Here is a 25467-nt window from a genome sequence, read left to right on the forward strand (position 1 = left end):
TCGCATCCTTCCACTGCAGCAAGATCCTTCGTCGGGCTACTAGGGACTCAAAGGCCAGGACACCGTCCTCTTTCGCCTCCTGCACTCCCGGCTCAACCGCAACTCCAAAAATCGCGAGTCCCCACCCTGGTTTGACCCTGGATCCAACCACCCTCGACACCGTCCCCGCCACCCCCTTCCAGAATTCTTCCAGTGCCGGGCATGCCCAGAACATATGGGCGTGGTTCGCTGGACTCCCCGAACATCTGGTGCACCTGTCCTCACCCCCAAAGAACCTACTCATCCGAGTCCCGGACATGTGAGCCCGGTGCAGCACCTTAAATTGGATGAAACTAAGCCTCGCACATGAGGAGGAAGAGTTGACTCTCTCCAAGGCATCCGCCCAAGTTCCGTCCTCTATCTGCTCCCCGAGTTCCTCCTCCCATTTAGCCTTCAGCTCCTCCACTGACGACTCCTCCACCTCCTGCATTACCTTATAGATGTCAGACACCTTCCCCTCTCCGACCCACACCCCCGAAAGCACTCTGTCCATCGTCCCCCGCGAGGGCAGCAAGGGAATCCCTCTACCTGTCGCCTAGCAAACGCCTTTACCTGCAAGTATCTGAACATGTTCCCTTGGGGAAGGCCAAATTTATCTTCCAGTTCCCCCAGGCCCGCAAACCTCGCGCCAATAAACAGGTCCCTCAATTTACTGATGCCCACCCTTTGCCACCCGCTAAATCCCCCATCCCTGTTCCCTGGGATGAACCGATGATTGCCACCCAATGGAGCCTCCATCGAGCCCCCTGTTTCCCCCCTATGCCGTCTCCACTGTCCCCAGATTCTTAGAGTCGCTGCCACCACCAGGCTCGTGGTAAACCTCTTGAGGGAGAGCGGCAACGGCGCCGTTACCATAGCACCCAGGCTCATACCTCTACATGACGCCATCTCCATTCTTTTCCACGCCGCCCCTCCCCCCTCCATCACCCATTTACGCACCATTGACACACGCTGCAGATGTTCTAATGCACACAACATCCTGTTAGTCCTTCAACCCTGTGCTCGCTGACATTCACTGGCTCCCGGTTCAGCAATGCCTCATTTTTAAAATTTCCATCCTATTTCCATAGCCTTCCATGGCCTTGTCCCCCCTCTTCCCCCCCCCTATCTCCGTCAATGTGGTTGACTAGCAACTGCCTGCTGAAGTGGCCTGGCAAGCCACGCAATTGAGCCGAATCGCTACAAAAAGGTCAAAAAGAAATTAAGCCCTCCCCGTGTCTGCATGGGTTTCGTCCTCACAACCCAAAGATGTGCAAGCTAGGTGGATTGGCAACATGAAATTGCCCCTCAATTGGAACAAATGAATTGGGTACTCTAAATCTATTTTTTAAAATCTGGTGAAGCTACAAGATCATTTGCATGTCTAATAGATGGAGCTAAATGACCCCACAATCAACATATCACATTAAAGTTCTACAGTCCTGCCATATCCTCCTGTGAAAGGTGGTGAACAGTCAAGCAAGTGACAGTTGGAGGTAGCTCCAACAATATTCCATCCTCAATGATGCCAGTGTTTCAGTGCAAAACATAAGGTATTTGCAACCATCTTCAGGCATGTGTGACAAGTGGAGAATCCATCTCAGCTTCCTCTTGACGTCACCGACATCACAGATGCCAGTCTTGGGGCAATTTGATTGACTCCACGTGATATCAAGAAACAGCTGAAGGCACTGGATACTGAAAAGGCTGAGTCCTGACAATATTCAGGCAATAATGCTGAAAACTTCCCGAACTAGCCGTGCCCCTATCCAGACTGTTCCAGTGGAGCTACAACACTGCATTTACCCAACAGTGTGGAAACGTACCTAGATATATCCTGTGGTTGAAAAGCAGGACAAATATGACCCAGTCAATTACATCCCCACCAGTAAGGTGATGGAAGATGTTATCGACAGTGCTGTGAAGCAGCGCTGACACAACAATAACCTTCTCACTGTGCTCAGCTTGGGTTCCGCCAGGCCCACTCTACTCCTGACCTCATCACAGCCTTGGTCCAAGCGTGGTCAAAAGAGCTGAATGATTCACAGTGCAAATAAGATTAGAGAAATGAATGCATGGCTCAAAGAGTGGTGCGGGAAAAGGGAGTTCTGGTTTGTGGGGCCCTGGCACCCGTAATGGAGAAAGCAGAGGCTATACCGTTGAGATGGCCTACACCTGAACCATACTGGGGCGAGTGCCTTTGTGAGTTGCATAACGAGGGAAGAGGAGAGCCTTGGGGGGGCGTTATTCTAACCTAGGCCAATGTAGCAAGGGCAGGATTCATGGCAGGAGACCATAATAACAATATGGGAAATTAGGGTCATAGAATAGCAGGGAGGGACAGAGATAATCTGAGAGTGCACCAATAGGCAAGACTAGGTGTTACAAAGACAAACTAAAAGGTCCGTATGTAAGTGCAGGTAGCATTCATAACAACGTAAATTAATTGTTAGCACACATTGAATAAATATGATCGGACACCATTGCGGAGACATGGCTGTAGGCTAAACGAGGATTGAGTCCTGAAAGTCACCATTCTCTGGGTAAAGAAATTTCTCCTCATCTCAGTCCTAAATGGTTTACCCAGTATCCTTAGACTGTGACCCCCCCTGGTCCTGGACTCTCCCTACAGGGCTGAGATGAGGAAAAATGTCTTCACTCAGAGGGTGGTGAACCTGTAGAATTCTCTGCCTGCCACAGAAGTCACTGAATGCGTTCAGGAAAGAGATAGATTTTTTGTTATATTTTAATGGCATCAAGGAGTATGGGGAGACAGCAGGGATACGGCATTGAAATGGAGACTCAGCCGTGATCATATAGAATGGCGGAGCAGGGTCGAATGGCCTACTCTTGCTCTCGGGTGTTTCTATGTTATGGGATTGCCCTGATATTTTGTTATTAGCGTGTCTCTGAAGCAGCTTGGGATGTCTTATTGTGTCTAAGGTGTTTAGTAGATCCTGAAGCAGTATATTGTGGATGCTGGCAAGCTGAAATCACAAAGGAAAGTGTTGGAAGTGCTCAGCAGATCCGGCAATATCTATGGAGGGAGAACAAGCATTAACATTTCAGCTCTGTGATCTTCCATCACCCGAACTGTGAAAAGTTGGAGCGGAGCGGGTAGGAATCAAGGCCAACAGAAACAAAAGATGTGTCTGGAAGAGGTGTGAATAACAGAACCCTGAGCCGCTGGCATCCAAAAGTCAGGGAAATAAGCGAGAAATTAGAGAATTAAAAAAAAAGTATGACCCAGTGAAGAAACACAAATGGGGGCAATGGGTTACAATCTAAAATTGGTGAATTCAGTGTTGGTTCCAGACACTCCACTATCAACATCCTGGGTTTACCATTGAGCAGAAACTGAACTGGACTAGCCATAAAAATACTGTGGCTGCAAGAACAGGTCAGGGTAGAAATCCTGTTGTGAGTAACTAACCTACTGGCCCTTAAAGCCTGTCCACCATGTAGAAGGCACAAGTCAGGAGTGTGATGGAATACTCTCCATTGCCTGGATGAGTGCAGCTCCAACAACACTCAAGAAGCTCGACACCATCCAGGATAAAGCAGCCCGCTTGATTGGCATCCCTTCCACAAACATTCACTCCCTTCACTACTGGCATGCAGTGGCAACAGTGTGTACCACCTACAAGATGGACTGCAGGAAGGCTCCTTAGGCAGCACCTTTCAAACCCACTAGCATCGGGAACGACGAGGGCGGCAGCTATCTGGGGCACCACCACCAGGAAGCTCCCCCCCCCCCCCCCCAAGTCACTCACCATCCTGACTTGGAAATATCGTCGTTCCTTTACTGTCACTGGGTCAATATCCTGGAATTCCCTCCCTAACAGCGCTGTGGGCGTACCTACACCTCATGGACTGCAGCGGCTCAAGAAGGCAACTCACCACCACCTTCTTAAGGGCAATTAGGGATGGGCAATAAATGCTGGCCTAACCAGTGAAGGCCACATCCTGTAAAAAAAAAGTTTTTCTTTTTTTTTATAAATTTAGGGTACCCAATTATTTTTTCCAATTAAGGGGCAATTTAGCGTGGCCAATCCACCTATCCTGCACATCTTTTGGGTTGTGGGGGCGAAACCCACGCAGACACGGGGAGAATGTGCAAACTCCTCACGGACAGTGACCCAGAGCCGGGATTCGAACCTGGGTCCTCAGCGCCGTAGGCAGCAATGCTAACCACTCTGCCACCATGCTGCCCTCACATCCTGTAAAAATGAATGAATTATTTTTAAAGTGCCCTGTTGAAAGATGAGATGCTGCTTGCAACGAGCTTCATTGGAACACTGCAGCAGAACCTCGGCCTCTCGGGCATAGTTAGGAGCCAGGTGGAGAACTAAACTCACAGGTGACTGCATGTCGGCGGTCCCATTTGTGGACTGAACGTCCTGCAAAGCAGCCACACAGTCTTCAGTTTGGCCTCCCCAATGTAGAGGAGACCACATCATGAGCAACGAGTACCAAATTGAAAAGGTGGGAGTTGCATCATTTGCGCTTGCATGCAAAGCTGCAGCAGGAAACAGGTGGGTGTGTTCGGAGTGACTGTCAATACGCGTTGTTGTTGCAGGGTGCATCACCTGTCAGAGAGGCGAATGTGACATATCCTGCAAGACGTTTCCATGCGTTGTGAACCTCTACATTTGCAAGTGACTTGCGGGAGGTGTACTGAGCCCACACTGGGAGTTGTATGAGTCAGAGTTTTTGGAATGAACGCAAGGGAAGCAGCTGGCTAGTCCCTGGGTGAAGTGGGAAATGATGCAGAACAGCTGTGATCAGCCAGAGAGGCCAGTCACCCTTCGAGGCCCCATTCGAGGGCAGCACTCGCTCTTCAACTGCATTTCCATGAGAAGATTCAGCGGATCAGTCCCCCCCCCCCCCCAACTTCCAGCAGAGGATGTGTGATTGCCAACGCCCTGTCGGCTGAATAGGGGATGTTTTGGGCAGTTACGGTCTGTGTAAAGTTTGGGTCAGCTCTGGATGGGCAGGTGAGTGCTGCGACACTGAGCCTGACAGCCATGAGTATTGGGGCAGGGTCAGACAGATGTGAGACTGGGTGGGCAGGGTCAGACAGACATTAGTATTGTAGCGCAGGGTTAGACAGATGTGCCTAATGGTGAGCAGGGTTAGACAGACGTGAGTATTGGTGAGCATGGTCAGACAGACATGAGTATTGAGCAGGATCAGACAGCTGTGACCAGTGACTATTGGTGAGGAGGGTCAGACAGATATGTGTAATGGTGAGCAGGATAAGACAGACGTGAGTATTGGTGAGCAGGGTCAGACAGATGTGAGTATTGGTGAGGAGGATCAGGCAGATGTGTGTAATGGTGAACAACGTTAGACAGGCTTGAATATTGAAGAGCAGGGTCAGATGGACATGAGTATTGATAGTCAAGATTGAATGGACATGGGGGTTCCAAAACTAGTTGGACATATTTGGTGTGCGTTTGATCATCTAACCTTCCATGACCCAGCTCAGTTAGGTCGCAATTTTCCGCTATTTCCAGCAACCAATAAACAAAAGTGTTCAAAGTTAATGGAGAATAAAAATTTATTTTACTTCAATGCCCTTTGATTTTTCTCCCGGTATTTGTACTCCCAGGAGTGGCTTGGAGGATCAATCTATAATTCCTGGCGACTCCAGGGCCAATCCCAGATGGGTGGAAACATTAGGCTGATGTGAGTATTATTGGGGAGGGTCAGACGGGCTTGTGAGTCCTAATGGGTAAGCCCTGGGGCTGTCATTTGGGAGATGCGGATGAACAGGTAGAGATGCCGGAGGGAGGGGTCTAGGTGAACAGGGAGGCGCGTAGTAAAGGCCGGTGTTTGCTGCTGCTCAAGATCCTGGGGTCATCCTCCGCCAGCTTCCTGACTCACGTTCTTCTTGCCGCAGCTGCTTCTGTATCTGATCGAACCATCTCCCCGTATATATGGGCAGTCTATTGTGAGCTACCAGAGGTAAGGGGAGGGAAAGTGAGGGGCGGAGCTTAGCGGAACAATTATGGACTTTAGGGTCTCGCGGGCCAAAGGCGTGACCACCAAACGTGAGGCTAAGGAAGTGGGGTTTGCTGAAGACATTCCCGTAAGTTTGCTAGCTCTGAAGGCTACAGTTTTCTCCCCCTCCTTCCTGTACTTCCCCCAGTCTTTCTGTACAAGCTGTTCCTGGATTGTGCAATGTCGTTGATTGAAATCTGCCTGCCTTGTGAAACCAGTTATCAGGAGAACCATCAGTTGAGGACTGATTATTGTGGTTCAAGAAAGGAACTCGTTGTATGAATTAAGGGTAGGAGAAGGATTGCTGTGAAATGACTGGGTCGGATATTGGCATACTGCATTGCCCTCTGCTCTCGGATCTGTTAATCCCATCACCACATGTATGCTGAGTCTGGTGTTTCCCCCCCCCCCCCCCCCCCACTTGCCCCTGTCTCTATACTTGTACCTATTAATTCCTGTCACTTGCATGTGCGTGTGCAAGTTCCTTCTTAATGTTAATGCCTCCTCTGTCGGCACCCCAGGTTAGATACAGAGTAAAAGTTCCCTCTGAACAGACCCATCAAACTCTCCCAGGTTAGGCATAGCGTGGGGTTAAACACAGAGCAAAGCTTCCTAGGCATTCATGTGGGGCCATGGGAACAGGAGGAGGCCATTCAGCTCCTCTGGCCTGTCCGGCCCTTCAGTTAGGTCACAGTTCGACTGTGCCCCACCTCTGTTTACCCGCCTTTGATGGATTGTTATTCGGGAAGGGTCTCGGGGGTTAGGAAACAATCGCAGCCGTGAAAGTTTCAGTGAACCAGAATCCACAGCTTTTGGGGGTTCGGTGGAGGGAGGGTGTTACGGGGTCGAGAGTGTTACAGATTTGCACGACTATGTCGGGAAAAAGATCTTCCTCATTTCCTTGCAAAACAGCTCTGTTCTAATTTTTTTTTAAATTCTGTCCCTCCCTCAAGGCCAGCACATTCTTTGGGAGTTGCAGTGCCCAAAAATCATCTCAGTGCTCCAGATGGGCTCTGGCCAAGACTGCATACAACCAAAGTATACAGCTTCCTTCCCTTGTATTGCAGTCCCTCTTGAAAGGGAGACTCATTTTTGTATTACTTTATCTCTCTCCCCCCCTCCCCCCCCAGGTACCATGTGTTATGAATGCCACTGATGTTAAATGTGAGGGTATCCCAGAAGGGTAACTTGGATAGAAAGGCTAGATTGGGATAAAATTTGGCAGATGGAGTTCAATGTGGATTAGTGTGAGGTTACCCATTTTGGCCGAACAAAGTCAGGCAAATTATTATCTGAATGGAAAGCAGATTCAAAATGTGTCTGGGGAGAGGGTTCTGGGTGTCTTTGTTCATGAATCACAGAAAGTCTGTATGCAGATACAAAATGAAATAAGAAAGGCAAATGGAATGTGCAAAAGGACTGGAGTATAAAAGTAGAGAAGTGTTATTGCAATTGTGTAGGGTGTTGGTGAGACCACATCTGGAGTATTGTGTCCAGTTTTGGTCTCCTTACTTGAGGAAGGATGTGGTGACATTGGAGGCAGTTCAGAGGAAGTTCACCGGATTGATTCCAGGGATGAAGGGGTTGACGTAGGAAGAGAGATTAAACAGTTTGGGCTTATACTCACTGGAGTTTAGAAGGATGACGGGGGATCTAATCGAGGTATATAAAATACTAAAAGTAAATGTCGACCAAATGTACCCCCTTGTGGGGAATCTAGAATAAGGGGTCACAGATATAGGCTGAGAGGTGGTAGATTTAAAACTGAGACGATGAGGCACTACTTCTAGCAGAGGGTGGTGAATTTGTGGACCTCGCTGCCCCATAGTGCGGTGGAATCCGAATCATTAAATGGTTTCAAGAGGGAGATAGATATATTTCTGATTTAAATAACGGGTTAAAGGCAAATGTGAAACAGGTGGGGAGGTGGATTTGAGACCAGGAAGAGATCAGCCATGGTGTGATTGAATGACGGAGCAGGCTCGAAGGGCTGAATTGCCTACTTCTGCTCCTAATTCCTATATTCCTATGAACGGTTCTTAGTGGTGTATATTGTCAACTTGGTACACTGTGAGAAAAGATAGTCCAGTCATTGTGTGATCAATTAATAAAGAATATTTATTAACTTAAAAGAAACACACAAGAAGGACTACAGTACACTATAAGAGTTAATGATGGCGACGTGCACACGGTATTACATGAAATTACCCGTTTGATTCCCAACTACCTATGTTTCCTGAATTCTGAGATGCCCCTTTGTTCCCAAACAACATCCAATATTGTATAACTCTAAGCTAAATCCAGCAGACAATTACCACTCACGGGTTACTTGGCCATCTTTCATTTCAGCGAAGGCAAAATCTCCTGGGTTTGAGTTTTGGAACTTAACTGGCTGCCCTTTAGCAATAAATTTTCATGGCCATTCGGTCCTGAAGCAGGATCCGAACCTGGAGCTTGCGGTCCAGCGATTGGAGCACTACCAACTGCGCCAGACCACCTGCTTTGCCCGTGTACTCGCTTTTATGCGTAGATGCCCAGATTCCTTTTGCTCCTCCACACCATCTCGGATGTTGGAAGAATTCTTCCGAATCCAAAATCTGGGTGGCCACGCACACCTCCCACTTTGAACTGACATGGGTGGTCCCAGGTCAGCTGCCACGTGAGTTTGAGACAGAGCAAATCACAGGTTTGGGATTTGTAGGGCTCTCTTTTAAAGAGGCTCAGAGAGGAGTTCCGAAAGGGGTGTTTCAAATCCATATCTCTGACGTACCTGCCCTCCCTTAACTGAGTACCCAGTTAGAATTGCTGAATCACTGGTGAAAGCCTCTGTCTCTAGCAGTGGAATAGCCGTCCTGCACCTCTCTGCCTCATTTTCCTCCCTTAACAAGCTACCTTTTCGACCAAGCTTTTGGCCTGATATCAACTTATTGATCTCAGCGTCATACTTCATTTTATCACGCTCCTGTGGGGCGCTGTCATTATGTTTTTTGGGTTTTTTTTCCTTTAAAACATTTTTTTGCGTGCCCAATTATTATTTTTACCAATTAAGGGGCAATTTAGCGTGGCCAATCCACCTACCCCGCACATCTTTGGGTTGTGGGGATGAAACCCACGCAGACATGGGGAGAATGTGCAAACTCCACATGCACAGTCACCCAGGGCCAGGATTCGAACCCGGGTCCTCAGCGCCACAGTCCCAAGTGCTAACCACTGCGCCACGTGCCGCCCTTTCATTATGTTAAAGGCTTTGTGGAACTACAAGTGGGTTATTGTGACCAAAAGGAACATCACCAGAGGACATAGAGTTAAGATAATTGTCAAAAGTACGAGTAAGGGCAGCACGGTGGCCTAGTGGTTAGCACAACCGCCTCACGGCGCTGAGGTCCCAGGTTCGATCCCGGCTCTGGGTCACTGTCTGTGTGGAGTTTGCACATTCTCCCCGTGTCTGCGTGGGTTTCACCCCCACAACCCAAAAATGTGCAGAGTAGGTGGATTGGCCACGCTAAATTGCCCCTTAATTGGAAAAACTAATTGGGTAATCTAAATTAAAAAAAAAAAAAGTACGAGTAAAGGGGCAGCACGATGGTGCAGTGGTTAGCCCTGCTGCCTCACGGCGCCGAGGTCCCAGGTTCGGTCCCGGGCCCGGGTCACTGTCCGTGTGGAGTTTGCACATTCTCCCCGTGTTTGCGTAGGTTTAGCCCCCACATCCCAAAGATGTGCAGCATAGGTAGATTGGCCACGCTAAATTGCCCTTTAATTGGGAAAAAAATGAATTGGGTACTCTAAAAAAAATTTTTTTAAAGTATGAGTGAGGAGGTGAGGAATAGTTTTTTGCACAGGTTTGTTACGAGAATATTCTGAGGGCAGGATTTACTCATATTTGGAAACAAATGGATTAGCGAGAGGTAGCATGGATTTGTGAAGGGGCGGGCGTGTCTCACTAACGTGATCGAGTTTTTTTGAGGAAGTGATGAAGATGTTTGATGAGGGGAGGGCGGTGGATGTTGTCTACATGGACTTCAGTAAGATGGAAGACTGGTATAAAAGGTAAAGTCACACTTCTGGCAAGATGGATACAGAACTGGCTAGGTCATAGAAGACAGAGGGTAGTAGTGGAAGGGTGCTTTTCTGATTGGAGGGATGTGACTAGTGGTATTCCGCAGGTATCAGTGCTGGGACTGTTGTTATTTGTAGTTTATATAAATGATTTGGAGGAAAATGTAGCTGGTCTGATTAGTAAGTTTGCAGACGACACAAAGGTTGGTGGAGTTGCAGATAGTGAAGAGGATTGTCAAAGAATACAGCAGGACTTAGATTAGTTGGAGTTTTGGGCAAAGAAATGGCAAATGGAGGTTAATCCAGACAAATGTGAGGTAATACATTTTGGAAGATCTCATACAACTGGGAAATATACAGTAAATGGAGAACCCTTTGAGGTTGACAGGCAGAGAGATCTGGGCGTACAGGTCCAGAGATCACAAAGTGGCAACGCAGGCGGATAAGGTAGTCAAGAGGCACACGGCATGCTTGCCTTCATCAGTCGGAGCATTGAGGATAAAAATTGGTAAGTCACGCTGCAGCTGCACAGAGCCTTAGTTAGGCCACATTTGAAATATTGCGCACAATTCTGGTCGCCACACTACCAGAAGGAGAGGATACAGAAAGGGTTTATCATAGATTCCCTACAGTGCAGAAGGAGGCCATATGGCCCATCGAGCATGACTGGCCCTTGGAAAGAGCAACTTCCACCCTATCCCAGTAACCCTACCTAACCTTTTGGACACTAAGGGGCAATTTATCGTGGCCAATCCACCTAACCTGCAAATCTTTGGATTGGTGGAGAAAACCGGAGCACCTGGAGGACACGGGGAGAAAGTACAAACTCCACACAGTCACTAAAAGGCCAGAATTGAACCCGGGTCCCTGGAGCTGTGAGGCAGCAGTGCTTTTTTAAAATATAAATTAAGAGAACCCAATTCATTTTTTCCAATTAAGGGGCAATTTAGCGTGGCCAATCCATCTACCCTGCACATCTTTGTGTTGTGGGGGTGAAACCCACGCAAACACGGGGAGAATGTGCAAACTCCACGCAGACAGTGACCCAGAGACGGGATCGAAGCTGCGACCTCGGTGCCGTGAAGCAGCAGTGCTAACCCACTGCACCACTGTGCTGCCCCATGACAGCAGTCTAACCACTGTGCTACCGTACCGCCTACGATTTACGAGGATGTTGCCTGATCTGTCGGGTATGAACTTGAGGAGAGGTTGGTTAAATTAGGATTGTTTTCACTGGAATGACTGAGGTTTACAAAATTAAGAGTGGTATGGACAGAACGGATAGTCAGACACTTTTTTCCGGGGTGGAAAAGTCAATTACATGGGGACATAGGTTCTAATGGTCCGGGGGGGGAAAGTTTAGAGGAAATGTGCGAGGCACGTTTTTTACACAAAGGGTGGTGAATGCCTGGACATCACTGCCGGGGGAGCTGGTGGAAGCAGATACGATAGCAACGTTTAAGAGGCATCTTGACAAATACATGACGGAGGTGGGAATGGAGGAATATGGACCCCGGAAGTGCAGAAGGTTTTAGTTTAGGCAGGCATCATGATAGGCACAGGCCTGGAGGGTTGAATGGCCTTTGATCCGGAATGCACTGCATGAAAGGGTAAATGAAGCAGCTTCATTGATTAATAGATAACATGCGATATGGAATCAAAGAAGAACAAAGAAAATTACAGCACAGGAACAGGCCCTTCGGCCCTCCCAGCCTGCGCCGATCCAGATCCTTTATCTAAACCTGTCGCCTATTTTCCAAGATCTACTTCCCTCTGTTCCCCACCCGTTCATATATCTGTCCAGATGCATCTTAAATGATGCTATCATGCCCGCCTCTACCATCTCCACTGGCAAAGCGTTCCAGGCACCCACCACCCTCTGCGTAAAAAACTTTCCACGCACATCTCCCTTAAAATTTCCCCCTCTCACCTTGAAATCGTGACCCCTTGTAATTGACACCCCCACTCTTGGAAAAAGCTTGTTGCTATCCACCCTGTCCATACCTCTCATAATTTTGTAGACCTCAATCAGGTCCCCCCTCAACCTCCGTCTTTCCAACGAAAACAATCCTAATCTACTCAACCTTTCTTCATAGCTCGCACCCTCCATACCAGGCAACATCCTGGTGAACCTCCTCTGCACCCTCTCTAAAGCATCCACATCCTTCTGGTAATGTGGCGACCAGAACTGAACGCATTATTCCAAATGTGGCCGAACCAAAGTCCTATACAACTGTAACATGACCTGCCGACTCTTGTACTCAATACCCCATCCAATGAAGGCAAGCATGCTGTATGCCTTCTTGACCACTCTATTGACCTGCATTGCCACCTTCAGGGTACAATGGACCTGAACTCCCAGATCTCTCTGTACATCAATTTTCCCCAGGACTCTTCCATTGACCATATAGTCTGCTCTTGAGTTAGATCTTCCAAAATGCATCACCTTGCATTTGCCTGGATTGAACTCCATCTGCCATTTCTCTGCCCAACTCTCCAATCTATCTATATTTGCTGTATTCTCTGACAGTCCTCCTCGCTATCTGCAACTCCACCAATCTTAGTATCATCTGCAAACGTGCTCATCAGACCACTTATACCTTCGTCCAGATCATTTATGTATATCACAAACAACAGTGGTCCGAGCACGGATCCCTATGGAACACCACTAGTCACCTTTCTCCATTTTGAGACACTCCCTTCCACCACTACTCTCTGTCTCCTGTTGCCCAGCCTGTTCTTTATCCATCTAGCTAGGACACCCTGAACCCCATACAACTTCACTTTTTCCATCAACCTGCCATGGGAAACATTATCAAACGCCTTACTGAAGTCCATGTATATGACGTCTACAGCCCTTCCCTCATCAATTAACTTTGTCAATCAGATCAATACTTTTTAAATTAAATTAAGAGTAGCCAGTTATTTTTTTCCAATTAAGGGGCAGTTTAGCGTGGCCAATCTACCTACCCTGCACATCTTTGGGTTTGTGGGAGTGAGACCCACGCAGACTCAGGGAGAATGTGGAAACTCCACACGGACAGTGACCCAGGGCTGGGATTGAACCCGAGTCCTTGGTGCCGTAAAGCAGCAGTGCTTACCACTGTGCCACCGTGCCGCCCTTTGGAATCAAATGAGTACTTGAAGGGGAAGAAAAATTGCAGGATAAAGAGCAGAGAAGTGGAACTCATTGGATAGCTCATTCCAAGAGCTATCACAGGCAGGCATGATGGGCTGAATGACCTCCTCCTGCCCAGTGTCTTTTCTATGAACAAAGACATATTCTCCCATCAATGTGATCTGCTGAAGGATAGCCAGTTACCCATGGTCTTGTCCAGTGCTCAAGATTCTTCTGCCCTGATTGTTGTACAGAAAAGTAGCACAGTTAATGACATTTTATTTTCTTGCGTTGTCAAAAGAAAGAACGTGGGTTGGTATAGCGCCCTTCACAACTTCAGAAATTCCTTAATCATGTTGCAACCCGTAAAGTAGATTTTTAGTGTTGTAATGTAGGAAATGTGGCCCCGTTGCGCACAACACTCAAAACTGTTAGTGTGCCTTGAATTAGGAAATATCGGTGTGTCTATTCTCTCTCGAACTCCAGTCTGTCGGTGTCTCTCCCTCTTGAACTCAACTCTGACTGTCTCTCTCTCGAACACTAGGCGATCAGTGTCTCTCACTCGATCCCCACTCTGTCGGTGTCTCTCACTCGATCTCCAGTCTGTCGGTGTCTCTCTCTCTCGATCTCCAGTCTGTCGGTGTCTCTCTCTCGATCTCCAGTCTGTCGGTGTCTCTCGATGTCCAGTCTGTCGGTGTCTCTCTCTCGATGTCCAGTCTGTCGGTGTCTCTCACTCGATCTCTAGTCTGTCGGTGTCTCTCACTCGATCTCCACTCTGTCGGTGTCTCTCTCTCGATCTCCAGTCTGTCGGTGTCTCTCTCTCGATCTCCAGTCTGTCGGTGTCTCTCACTCGATCTCCAGTCTGTCGGTGTCTCTCTCTCTCTCTCGATCTCCAGTCTGTCGGTGTCTCTCTCTCTCTCTCGATCTCCAGTCTGTCGGTGTCTCTCTCTCGATCTCCAGTCTGTCGGTGTCTCTCTCTCTCGATCTCCAGTCTGTCGGTGTCTCTCTCTCGATCTCCAGTCTGTCGGTGTCTCTCTCTCGATCTCCAGTCTGTCGGTGTCTCGCTCGATCTCCAGTCTGTCGGTGTCTCTCTCGATCTACAGTCTGTCGGTGTCTCTCTCTCTCTCGATCTCCAGTCTGTCGGTGTCTCTCGATCTCCAGTCTGTCGGTGTCTCTCGATCTCCAGTCTGTCGGTGTCTCTCGATCTCCAGTCTGTCGGTGTCTCTCTCTCGATCTCCAGTCTGTCGGTGTCTCTCTCGATCTCCAGTCTGTCGGTGTCTCTCTCTCTCGGTTTCCAGTCTGTCAGTGTCTTTCTCTCGATCTCCAGTCTGTCGGTGTCTCTCTCTCGATCTCCAGTCTGTCGGTGTCTCTCTCTCGATCTCCAGTCTGTCGGTGTCTCTCTCGATCTCCAGTCTGTCGGTGTCTCTCTCTTGATCTCCAGTCTGCCAGTGTCTCTCTCTCGATCTCCAGTCTGTCGGTTTCGCTCTCGATCACCAGTCTGACGGTGTCTCTCTCGATCTCCAGTCTGTCGGCCTCTCGATCTCCAGTCTGTCGGTGTCTCTCTCTCTCGATCTCCAGTCTGTCGGTGTCTCTCTCGATCTCCAGTCTGTCGGTGTCTCCCTCGATCACTAGTCTGTCGGTGTCTCTCTCGATCTCCAGTCTGTCGGTGTCTCTCTCGATCTCCAGTCTGTCGGTGTCTCTCTCTCGATCTCCAGTCTGTCGGTGTCTCTCTCTCGATCTCCAGTCTGTCGGTGTCTCTCTCTCGATCTCCAGTCTGTCGGTGTCTCTCTCTCGATCTCCAGTCTGTCGGTGTCTCTCTCTCGATCTCCAGTCTGTCGGTGTCTCTCTCGATCTCCAGTCTGTCGGTGTCTCTCTCTCGATCTCCAGTCTGTCTGGTGTCTCTCTCTCGATCTCCAGTCTGTCGGTGTCTCTCTCTCTCTCGATCTCCAGCCTGTCGGTGTCTCTCTCTCGATCTCCAGTCTGTCGGTGTCTCTCTCTCTCGATCTCCAGTCTGTCGGTGGTCTCTCTCCTCTCGATCTCCAGTCTGTCGGTGTCTCTCTCGATCGTCCAGTCTGTCGGTGTCTCTCTCTCGATCTCCAGTCTGTCGGTGTCTCTCTCTCGATCTCCAGTCTGTCGGTGTCTCTCTCTCGATCTCCAGTCCCTGTCAGTGTCTCTCTCCTCGATCTCCAGTCTGTCGGTGTCTCTCTCGATCTCCAGTCTGTCTGTTCATCTCTCTCTCGATCTCCAGTCTGTCGGTGTCTCGCTCTCGATCTCCAGTCTGTCGGTGTCTCTCTCGATCTCCAGTCTGTCGGTGTCTCTCTCGATCTCCAGTCTGTCGGTGTCTCTCTCGATCTCCAGTCTGTCGGTGTCTCTCTCTCTCGATCTCCAGTCTGTCAGTGTCTCTCTCGATCTCCAGTCTGTCGGTGTCTCTCTCTCTCGATCTCCGGTCTGTCAGTGTCTCTCTCGATCTCCAGTCTGTCGGTGTCTCTCTCTCGATCTCCAGTCTGTCGGTGTCTCTCTCTCTCGATCTCCAGCCTGTCGGTGTCTCTCTCGATCTCACAGTCTGTCGGTGTCTCTCTCTCGATCTCCAGTCTGTCGGTGTCCTCTCTCTCGATCTCCAGTCTGTCGGTGTCCTCTCTCTCTCGATCTCCAGTCTGTCGGTGTCTCTCACTCGATCTCAAGTCTGTCGGTGTCGCTCTCTCGATCTCCAGTCTGTCGGTGTCTCTCTCTCGATCTCCGGTCTGTGAGTGTGTCTCTCGATCTCCAGTCTGTCGGTGTCGCTCTCTCGATCTCCAGTCTGTCGGTGTCGCACTCTCTCGATCTCCAGCCTGTCGGTGTCTGTCTCGATCTCCAGTCTGTCGGTGTCTCTCTCTCGATCTCCAGTCTGTCGGTGTCTCTCTCTCGATCTCCAGTCTGTCGGTGTCTCTCTCTCGTCTGCCAGTCTGTCGGTGTCTCTCCTCGATCTCCAGTCTGTCAGTGTCCTCTCTCTCGATCTCCAGTCTGTCGGTGTCTCTCCTCGATCTCCAGTCTGTCGGTGTCTCTCTCCTCGATCTCCAGTCTGTCGGTGTCTCTCTCGATCTCCAGTCTGTCGGTGTCCTCTCTAATCTCGATCTCCGGTCTGTCGGTGGTCTCTCTCTCGATCTCCAGTCTGTCGGTGTCTCTCTCTCGATCTCCAGTCTGTCGGTGTCTCTCTCTCTCGATCTCCGGTCTGTCAGTGTCTCTCTCGATCTCCAGTCTGTCGGTGTTTCTCACTCGATCTCCAGTCTGTCGTGAATCTCTCATCGATGTCCTCAGTCTGTGTCGGTGGTCTCTCTCTCGATCCTCCAGCTCTGTCGGTGTCTCTCTCTCCTCGAATCTCCATGCGGTCGGTGTCTCTCTCTCTCGATCTTCCAGCTCGGTCCGGTGTCTCTCTCTCTCGATCTCCAGTCTGTCTGTGTCTCTCTCTCGATCTCCAATCTGTCGGTGTCGCACTCTCTCGATCTCCAGTCTGTCGGTGTCTCTCTCGATCTCCAGTCTGTCAGTGTCTCTCTCTCGATCTCCAGTCTGTCGGTGTCTCTCTCTCGATCTCCAGTCTGTCGGTGTCTCTCTCTCGATCTCCAGTCTGTCGGTGTCTCTCTCTCGATCTCCAGTCTGTCAGTGTCTCTCCCGACTTCCAGTCTGTCGGTGTCTCTCTCTCTCGATCTCCAGCCTGTCGGTGTCTCTCTCTCGATCTCCAGTCTGTCGGTGTCTCTCTCTCTCGATCTCCAGTCTGTCGGTGTCTCTCTCTCTCGGTCTCCAGTCTGTCAGTGTCTCTCTCGATCTCCAGTCTGTTGGTGTCTCTCTCTCGATCTCCAGTCTGTTGGTGTCTCTCTCTCGATCTCCAGTCTGTCGGTGTCGCACTCTCTCGATCTCCAGTCTGTCGGTGTCGCACTCTCTCGATCTCCAGTCTGTCAGTGTCTCTCTCTTTCGATCTCCAGTCTGTCGGTGTCTCTCTCTCGATCTCCAGTCTGTCGGTGTCTCTCCGTCGATCTCCAGTCTGTCGGTGTCTCTCCGTCGATCTCCAGTCTGTCGGTGTCTCTCTCTCTCGATCTCCAGTCTGTCTGTGTCTCTCTCTCGATCTCCAATCTGTCGGTGTCTCGCTCGATCACCAGTCTGTCGGTGTCTCTCTCTCTCTCGATCTCCAGTCTGTCGGTGTCTCTCTCTCTCTCGATCTCCAGTCTGTCGGTGTCTCTCGATCTCCAGTCTGTCGGTGTCTCTCTCTTTCGATCTCCAGTCTGTCAGTGTCTCTCTCTCGATCTCCAGTCTGTCGGTGTCTCTCTCTCGATCTCCAGTCTGTCGGTGTCTCTCTGTCGATCTCCAGTCTGTCGGTGTCTCTCTCTCTCGATCTCCAGTCTGTCGGTGTCTCTCTCTCGATCTCCAGTCTGTCGGTGTCTCGCTCGATCTCCAGCCTGTCGGTGTCTCTCTCGATCTCCAGTCTGTCGGTGTCTCTCACTCTCTCGATCCCCAGTCTGTCGGTGTCTCTCACTCTCTCGATCCCCAGTCTGTCAGTGCCTCTCTCTCGATCTCCAGTCTGTCGGTGTCTCTCTCTCTCGATCTCCAGTCTGTCGGTGTCTCCCTCTCGATCTCCAATCTGTCAGTGTCTCTCTCTCTCGATCTCCAATCTGTCAGTGTCTCTCTCTGTCGATCTCCAGTCTGTCGGTGTCTCTCTCTCGCGATCTCCAGTCTGTCGGCGTCTCTCCGTCGATCTCCAGTCTGTCGGTGTCTCTCTCTCGATCTCCAGTCTGTCGGTGTCACTCTCTCGATCTCCAGTCTGTCAGTGTCTCTCTCTCGATCTCCAGTCTGTCAGTGTCTCTCTCTCGATCTCCAGTCTGTCGGTGTCTCTCTCTCGATCTCCAGTCTGTCGGTGTCTCTCTCTCGATCTCCAGTCTGTCGGTGTCTCTCTCTCGATCTCCAGTCTGTCGGTGTCTCTCTCTCGATCTCCAGTCTGTCGGTGTCTCTCTCTCGATCTCCAGTCTGTCGGTGTCTCTCTCTTTCGATCTCCAGTCTGTCAGTGTCTCTCTCTCGATTTGCAGTCTGTCGGTGTCTCTCTCTCGATCTCCAGTCTGTCGGTGTCTCTCTGTCGATCTCCAGTCTGTCGGTGTCTCTCTCTCTCGATCTCCAGTCTGTCGGTGTCTCTCTCTCGATCTCCAGTCTGTCGGTGTCTCGCTCGATCTCCAGCCTGTCGGTGTCTCTCTCGATCTCCAGTCTGTCGGTGTCTCTCACTCTCTCGATCCCCAGTCTGTCGGTGTCTCTCACTCTCTCGATCCCCAGTCTGTCAGTGCCTCTCTCTCGATCTCCAGTCTGTCGGTGTCTCTCTCTCTCGATCTCCAGTCTGTCGGTGTCTCTCTCTCGATCTCCAGTCTGTCGGTGTCTCTCTGTCGATCTCCAGTCTGTCGGTGTCTCTCTCTCTCGATCTCCAGTCTGTCGGTGTCTCTCTCTCGATCTCCAGTCTGTCGGTGTCTCTCTGTCGATCTCCAGCCTGTCAGTGTCTCTCTCTCGATGACCAGTCTGTCCGTGTCTCTCTCTCGATGACCAGTATGTCGGTGTCTCTCTCTCGATCTCCAGTCTGTCGGTGTCTCTCTCTCGATCTCCAGCCTGTCGGTGTCTCTCTCTCGACCAGTCTGTCGGTGTCTCTCCGTCGATCTCCAGTCTGTCTGTGTCTCCCTCTCGATCTCCAGTCTGTCGGTGTCTCTCTCTCGATCTCCAATCTGTCAGTGTCTCTCTCTGTCGATCTCCAGTCTGTCGGTGTCTCTCTCTCTCGATCTCCAGTCTGTCGGTGTCTCTCCGTCGATCTCCAGTCTGTCGGTGTCTCTCTCTCGATCTCCAGTCTGTCAGTGTCTCTCTCTTGATCTCCAGTCTGTCAGTGTCTCTCTCTCGATCTCCAGTCTGTCGGTGTCTCTCTCTCGATCTCCAGTCTGTCGGTGTCTCTCTCTCGATCTCCAGTCTGTCGGTGTCTCTCTCTCGATCTCCAGTCTGTCGGTGTCTCTCTCTGTCGATCTCCAGTCTGTCGGTGTCTCTCTCTCGATCTCCAGTCTGTCGGTGTTTCTCTCGTCGATCTCCAGTCTGTCGGTGTCTCTCTCTCTCGATCTCCAGTCTGTCGGTGTCTCTCTCTCGATCTCCAATCTGTCGGTGTCTCTCTCTCTCTCGATCTCCAGTCTGTCGGTGTCTCTCTCTCGATCTCCAGTCTGTCGGTGTCTCTCTCTCGATCTCCAGTCTGTCGGTGTCTCTCTCTCGATCTCCAGTCTGTCGGTGTCTCTCTCTCGATCTCCAGTCTGTCGGTGTCTCTCTCTCTCGATCTCCAGTCTGTCGGTGTCTCTCTCGATCTCCAGTCTGTCGGTGTCTCTCTCTCGATCTCCAGTCTGTCGGTGTCTCTCTCTATCTCCAGTCTGTCGGTGTCTCTCACTCTCTCGATCCCCAGCCTGTCAGTGCCTCTCTCTCGATCTCCAGTCTGTCGGTGTCTCTCTCTCTCGATCTCCAGTCTGTCGGTGTCTCTCTCTCGATCTCCTGTCTGTCGGTGTCTCTCTGTCAATCTCCAGTCTGTCGGTGTCTCTCTGTCGATCTCCAGCCTGTCGGTGTCTCTCTCTCTCGATCTCCAGTCTGTCGGTGTCTCTCTCTCGACCAGTCTGTCGGTGTCTCTCCGTCGATCTCCAGTCTGTCGGTGTCTCCCTCTCGATCTCCAGTCTGTCAGTGTCTCTCTCTCGATCTCCAGTCTGTCGGTGTCTCTCTCTCGATCTCCAATCTGTCAGTGTCTCTCTCTCTCGATCTCCAGCCTGTCGGTGTCTCTCTCTCTCGATCTCCAGCCTGTCGGTGTCTCTCTCTCGATCTCCAGTCTGTCAGTGTCTCTCTCTCGATCTCCAGTCTGTCGGTGTCTCGCTCGATCTCCAGCCTGTCGGTGTCTCTCTCGATCTCCAGTCCTGTCGGTTGTCTCTCTCTCTCGATCTCCAGTCTGCGGTTGTCTCTCTCTCGATCTCCAGTCTGTCGGTGTCTCTCTTCGATCTCCAGTCTGTCGGTGTCTCTCTCTCGATCTCCAGTCTGTCGGTGTCTCTGCGATCTCCAGTCTGTCGGTGTCTCTCTCTCGATGATCCAGCTGTCGGTGTCTCTCCTCGATCTCCAGTCTGTCGGCTGTCTCTCTCTCTCGATCTCCAGTCTGTCGGTGTCTCTCTCTCTCGATCTCCAGTCTGTCGGTGTCTCTCTCCTCGATCTCCAGTCTGTCGTGTCTCTCTCTCGATCTCCAGTCTGTCGGTGTCTCTCTCTCGATCTCCAGCTCGTCAGGTGTCTCTCTCTCGATCTCCAGTCTGTCGGTGTCTCTCTCTCGATCTCCAGTCTGTCGGTGTCCTCTCTCTCGATCTCCAGTCTGTCGTGTCTCTCTCTCGATCTCCAGTCTGTCGGTGTCTCTCTCTCGATCTCCAGTCTGTCGGTGTCTCTCTCTCGATCTCCAGTCTGTCAGTGTCTCTCTCTCGATCGCCAGTCTGTCTGTGTCTCTCTCTCGATCTCCAGTCTGTCGGTGTCTCTCTCTCGGTCTCCAGTCTGTCGGTGTCTCTCTCTTATCTTCAGATCTGTTGGTGTCTCTCTCTCGATCTCCAGTCTGTCAGTGTCTCTCTCGAGCTCCAGTCTGTCAGTGTGTCTCTCGAGCTCCAGTCTGTTGGTATCTGACTATCTCTCTCTCTCTAATTTGCATTCCCTCACTCAATCCCTAGTGTGCTTGAAGCCTGCTTCAATTGGTGTATCCTTGACTGATCCCATTCTTTTGTATTCCCCTTGTTTCCCCCCCTTTCCCTTCCTGCAGGTTGATGGAGTTGGAGTAACGGTGGGGGGAGGTGAGCAGCACGTGGACGTGGAGAGAGAATGCTGCGGCGGATCAATGTGATAGTTTGGGGGGTGCTGCTCTTCATCGGCTGGAACCTGCTCCTGCTCTTCTTCCTGCTGGGCCGCCCACCAGCCGGTGGTAATCCCGACCACGAGCAGCTGACCCGCGACGTGGTCAAGGTGGCCGAGGAGGTGGAGTCGGAGCTGGAGAACCAGAAGAAGCTGCTCCAGCAAATCCAGCAACACCGGGGCCTATGGCGGCGGGGAAAGACGCCTGCGGCTGTGGCTGGGGGGAGCAGAGCCCCAGCCGGCGACCTCCAAGCCAGCGACGTGGTGCTACCGGTGCTGGTGATCGGCTGTGACCGTCCCACCATCCGGCGGTGCCTGGACAAGTTGCTCCACTACCGGCCCTCCAAGGAACACTTCCCCATCCTAGTGAGCCAGGACTGCGGCCACGAGGAGACGGCCAGGGTGATTGCCTCGTACGGCGACCAGGTGATGCACATCCGGCAGCCGGACCTGTCTGACCTGCGGGTGCCGCCTGAGCACCGCAAGTTCCAGGGCTACTACAAGATCGCCCGGCACTACCGCTGGGCGCTCAACCAGGTCTTCCACACCTTCAAGTACCAGGCGGCCGTCATCGTGGAGGACGACCTGGAGGTGGCGCCCGACTTCTTTGAGTACTTCCGGGCTCTTTTCCCCCTGCTGCTGGAGGACCCCAGCCTCTGGTGCGCCTCGGCCTGGAATGACAACGGCAAGGAGCAGATGGTAGACACCCAGCAGCCCGAGGCCCTGTACCGCACCGACTTCTTCCCTGGCCTGGGCTGGATGCTGCTGAAAGCCACCTGGGAGGAGCTGGAGCCCAAGTGGCCCGGCGCCTTTTGGGACGACTGGATGCGCAACCCGGCCCAACGCCGTGACCGCTCCTGCATCCGGCCCGAGGTCTCGCGCACCATGACCTTCGGCCGCAAGGGAGTCAGCAACGGGCAGTTCTTCGACCAGCACCTCAAGTTCATCAAGCTGAATGACCGCTTTGTGCCTTTCACCCAACTGGACCTGTCCTACCTCAAAAAGGAGCGCTACGACCTGGCCTTCCCCCAGCAGGTGTACAGCGTGCCGGCTGTGCGAGTGGAGGAGCTGCAGCGCAACGAGCAGGCCGGGCTGCGCCAGGTACGGGTCCAATACTCCACCCGGGACACTTTCAAAGCCTTCTCCAAATCCCTGGGCGTCATGGACGACCTCAAGTCCGGTGTGCCCCGTGCTGGCTACCGTGGCATCGTCACCTTCATGTACCGTGGCCGCAGGGTCTACTTGGCACCCCCCAAAGACTGGACTGGCTACGACCCCTCCTGGAGTTAGCCCCGCGCCAACCTCCCTTCTGCCTTTCGTGCCCTTTAAGACATATTTTTTCAATAAGACCCCTCCCCCAAGCCCTCCATCTCTCTAAACCAGCGAGCTGGCACAGAAGGGGGAATCCTTGGCAGAGAGATTGCTGGCTGGCAGTTCGAACCAGTGTGCTCTGCCCCCACCACGCCACTTTTGACTTCAGAGGCTTGCTCCCCAGGAAAAGGAATCTGACTTAAGTCGATTTGGGACTGACCAAGCTGGCAGAGGAGGGAGAGGGCAGGGTGTCCCAGTGACCAATAACTGAAAGCGAGAGCCTTATTTGTCCAAAATGGGGGGGGGGGGGGGGTTTGCAGGTCCAGTGTTGACCTGATGGTTTTTGGATGGGAGGGGTGGGTGCGGGATGGTGATGGGTTGGGGTGGTGAGGATCAGCCTTATTCTGATTGACTGACTCCTCATGGCCCCCTCCCCACCCTCTGTTAGCCGGAAGAGGGGGGGTGGGCAGAACCGTATCTAAGTGTGATTGAACATGGCAGAGGACAGTGGTGGGTTTGGGGTGGGGTGGGGAGGGGGATGATAGTGCAGTCACTGACCACCTTGACTGTGACATTCCTCAACAACCACGAGAGCCCTGGACTGGAGGGAGCCAGAATTCCTCTATACCGGCAAGCCCACAATCAGACCGACTGTTTGACTACAGCCAGGCCTTGGGGCGGCCCACGGGGGGGGGGGGGGGGGGGGGGGGGGGGGTCTCCCACCCGGGGGGGGTCTCCCACCCAATCTTTCTTTGGTTTGTTTCCCGTTCTGCGCTTTCACCTCTGACACTTAACTGGGATAATATTTAACGCCCAGAGACATGACAGCACAGTGGTTAGCACTGTTGCTTCACAGCACCAGGGTCCCAGGTTCAATTCCCGGCTTGGGTCACTGCCTGTGCAGAGTCTGCACGTTCTCCCCATGTCTGCGTGGGTTTCCTCCGGGGGCTCCGGTTTCCTCCCACAAGTCCCGAAAGACGTGTTGTTAGGTGAATTGGACATTCTGAATTCTCCCTCTGTGTACCAGACCAGGCGCCGGAATGTGGCGACTCGGGGCTTTTAATTGCCCTGTTAATGTAAGTGTACTTGTGAGAATAATAAAAATTATTATTATTAAATGCAAACGTCTTCCTACTCTTTAGGCTGAGGCAGGCAATATCAGATGTTATCTAATTTAACCCCCAAATCCCAGTTCAATCATAGCACGATTGTCCTTGTGACTGACAGCAGTAACCTCACCCCCAGTGGCCATGAATTTGGGAAGTATCTATCATGTTACACTTCACCCCCCCCCCCCCCCCCTCCAAATGTGCAATGGTCTTCCAGCAAGGTGCAATGAAAGAAGCACACGCTGGAAATTGCAAGAGGCAATGTCTGCCCCATCGAGATGCCTCAGATGGGTGGGCAGGTGACTGGAAAACCGTGGGGGTAGGGGGGGGACACCTGCACATAATGTGACACCCGTTAAAATGTGAATGAAAGGCAGAATTCAGGATGGGTTTTTCCCCCACCGTGACTTCAGCCAACCCCCCCCCCCCCCCCCCCCCCCCAATGTGTGAAGGATCAACAGGGTCCCAGGAGGAATTCACCCCACCACCAGTGGGACCCCAATTACACCCCCTCCCCACCTCTGGCTGACAGGGGGAGGGGGGGGATCAACGATTAACTGCTTGCTACTTTTTTTAACTTTGTAAATGAGCAGAGCATCTCCACCTTCTGTGCGTATTCCAAGCGATTTCTATAACTTTTTTAAAATAAAGGACTTTCCTTTAGTCCACCCGAGAGAGTGTGGGTTTGGAGGGTGGGGGTAGAGGGGAGGGGGAAAGAGGGGAATGCCAACAGGCTGTAAATAAATTTAAATATACATCTATATCTTATACAGCATCTATTTCTAAAGCGGGGGTGTTTGTAACATGTGACTCTGTTTTTATGTTGTCTGTCTCTCTCTCTGGACGAAGCTGTGATTATGACTTGTTCTGATCTCATTTCACACACACGTTTGTAGATTTTACATCCATCCCTCTGGATTGAAATAGAACTATTTTTTCTGACGGTTCTGCTGAGAGACAGCATGCAACAGATAAGGGAAGGGGTGGGGAGAATCACAATATATATTTTCCCATGAGGTATTCCTGAGAACATACCATCAGGCGATTGAGCTCAGGTGAAGAGAGGGGCTTTGTGTGTGTGTTGGCGGGGGCGGGGGGGGGGGGGGGGTGCCTGGGTAGGGATGGGGTTAACCAGTGGTAAGAAAATTCTTGCAGGAATTTGCAGATAGCAGGTATTGAGCTAACTTATTTTTTTATACACTGGCAACAGTTTACCCCCCCGACCAAAGTGGAGGGTTGCCAGACATCCTCCAAGATTTCCCTTGGCCTGTCTCCAGGAATTAAAGATTCTTCCCTCCAATGTCCACTTCTGCCATCAGGTCCAGCAGCAGCAGCAGTGCAAAGCGAGTGGACGTTGAGGGCCACTGGAGATAATTTGCATCCTTGAGCACTCGCAGCATTCTCTGGAAAATCAAACTGGCTCCAGAGATTAACCTTTAATTCATGGGGACTCCAGTGTTGGTAAGCCCCAAGTGGAGCTGGTTCAATGTTTGTGTGGGGGAGGGGGGTTTTAAAAAAGTCAGCGTCAACATCACCACCCACCCTACTCCCCAATCCTCCAGCACGTCTGCAGTGCTGTTGACTGCTGGAAGATGTGCATCGGTGCAGGCCACCCCAAGTTTGAATGGCCTGTGGCCCGGTGCCATCTAGGTTTGATGGTGCCAGGGGGGAGGTGGGAGTGAGCACGGGTGGAGGTCACTGCTGCAGCAGATCCACGGTGGGGAGGGGGAATGAAGTGACCTTGATGATTCTTCCGTCGGAAAGTCTGCCAGTTCTAGTGGCGAGGGTGGGAGACCAACTTGCCAAGGCTGCCTCGATCTTCCTCATCACTGTTGCTGCCTGCTTCCAAAGTTCCCTCATGGATTTTTTTATTTCACGATTAAAATAACACGCTGCCGGGCAGCACGATGGTGCAGTGGTTAGCACTGCTGCCTCACGGCGCCGAGGTCCCAGGTT

General features: G+C 51.4%; 1 protein-coding gene across 4 annotated transcripts in view; it reads left to right on the forward strand.

Moving 5' to 3' along the window:
- Positions 1–23100, forward strand: part of mgat1b (alpha-1,3-mannosyl-glycoprotein 2-beta-N-acetylglucosaminyltransferase b) — a 66641-nt gene extending 43541 nt beyond the window's left edge. For 3 of the 4 annotated variants that reach the window (XM_038815622.1, XM_038815623.1, XM_038815625.1), the window contains one exon: positions 21003–23100. In XM_038815622.1, the coding sequence (XP_038671550.1) occupies positions 21062–22381 (1320 nt within the window). In that variant the 5' untranslated portion in view covers positions 21003–21061 and the 3' untranslated portion in view covers positions 22382–23100. Of the gene's footprint in view, positions 1–5634; positions 5710–21002 lie in introns of those variants that run through there. The other variant, XM_038815624.1, reaches the window with a different exon arrangement.
- The last annotated feature ends 2367 nt before the right edge of the window (positions 23101–25467 follow it).

Source organism: Scyliorhinus canicula, chromosome 13, assembly GCF_902713615.1.
Source record: "Scyliorhinus canicula chromosome 13, sScyCan1.1, whole genome shotgun sequence".
In the NCBI taxonomy this organism is placed as follows: Eukaryota; Metazoa; Chordata; class Chondrichthyes; order Carcharhiniformes; family Scyliorhinidae; genus Scyliorhinus; species Scyliorhinus canicula.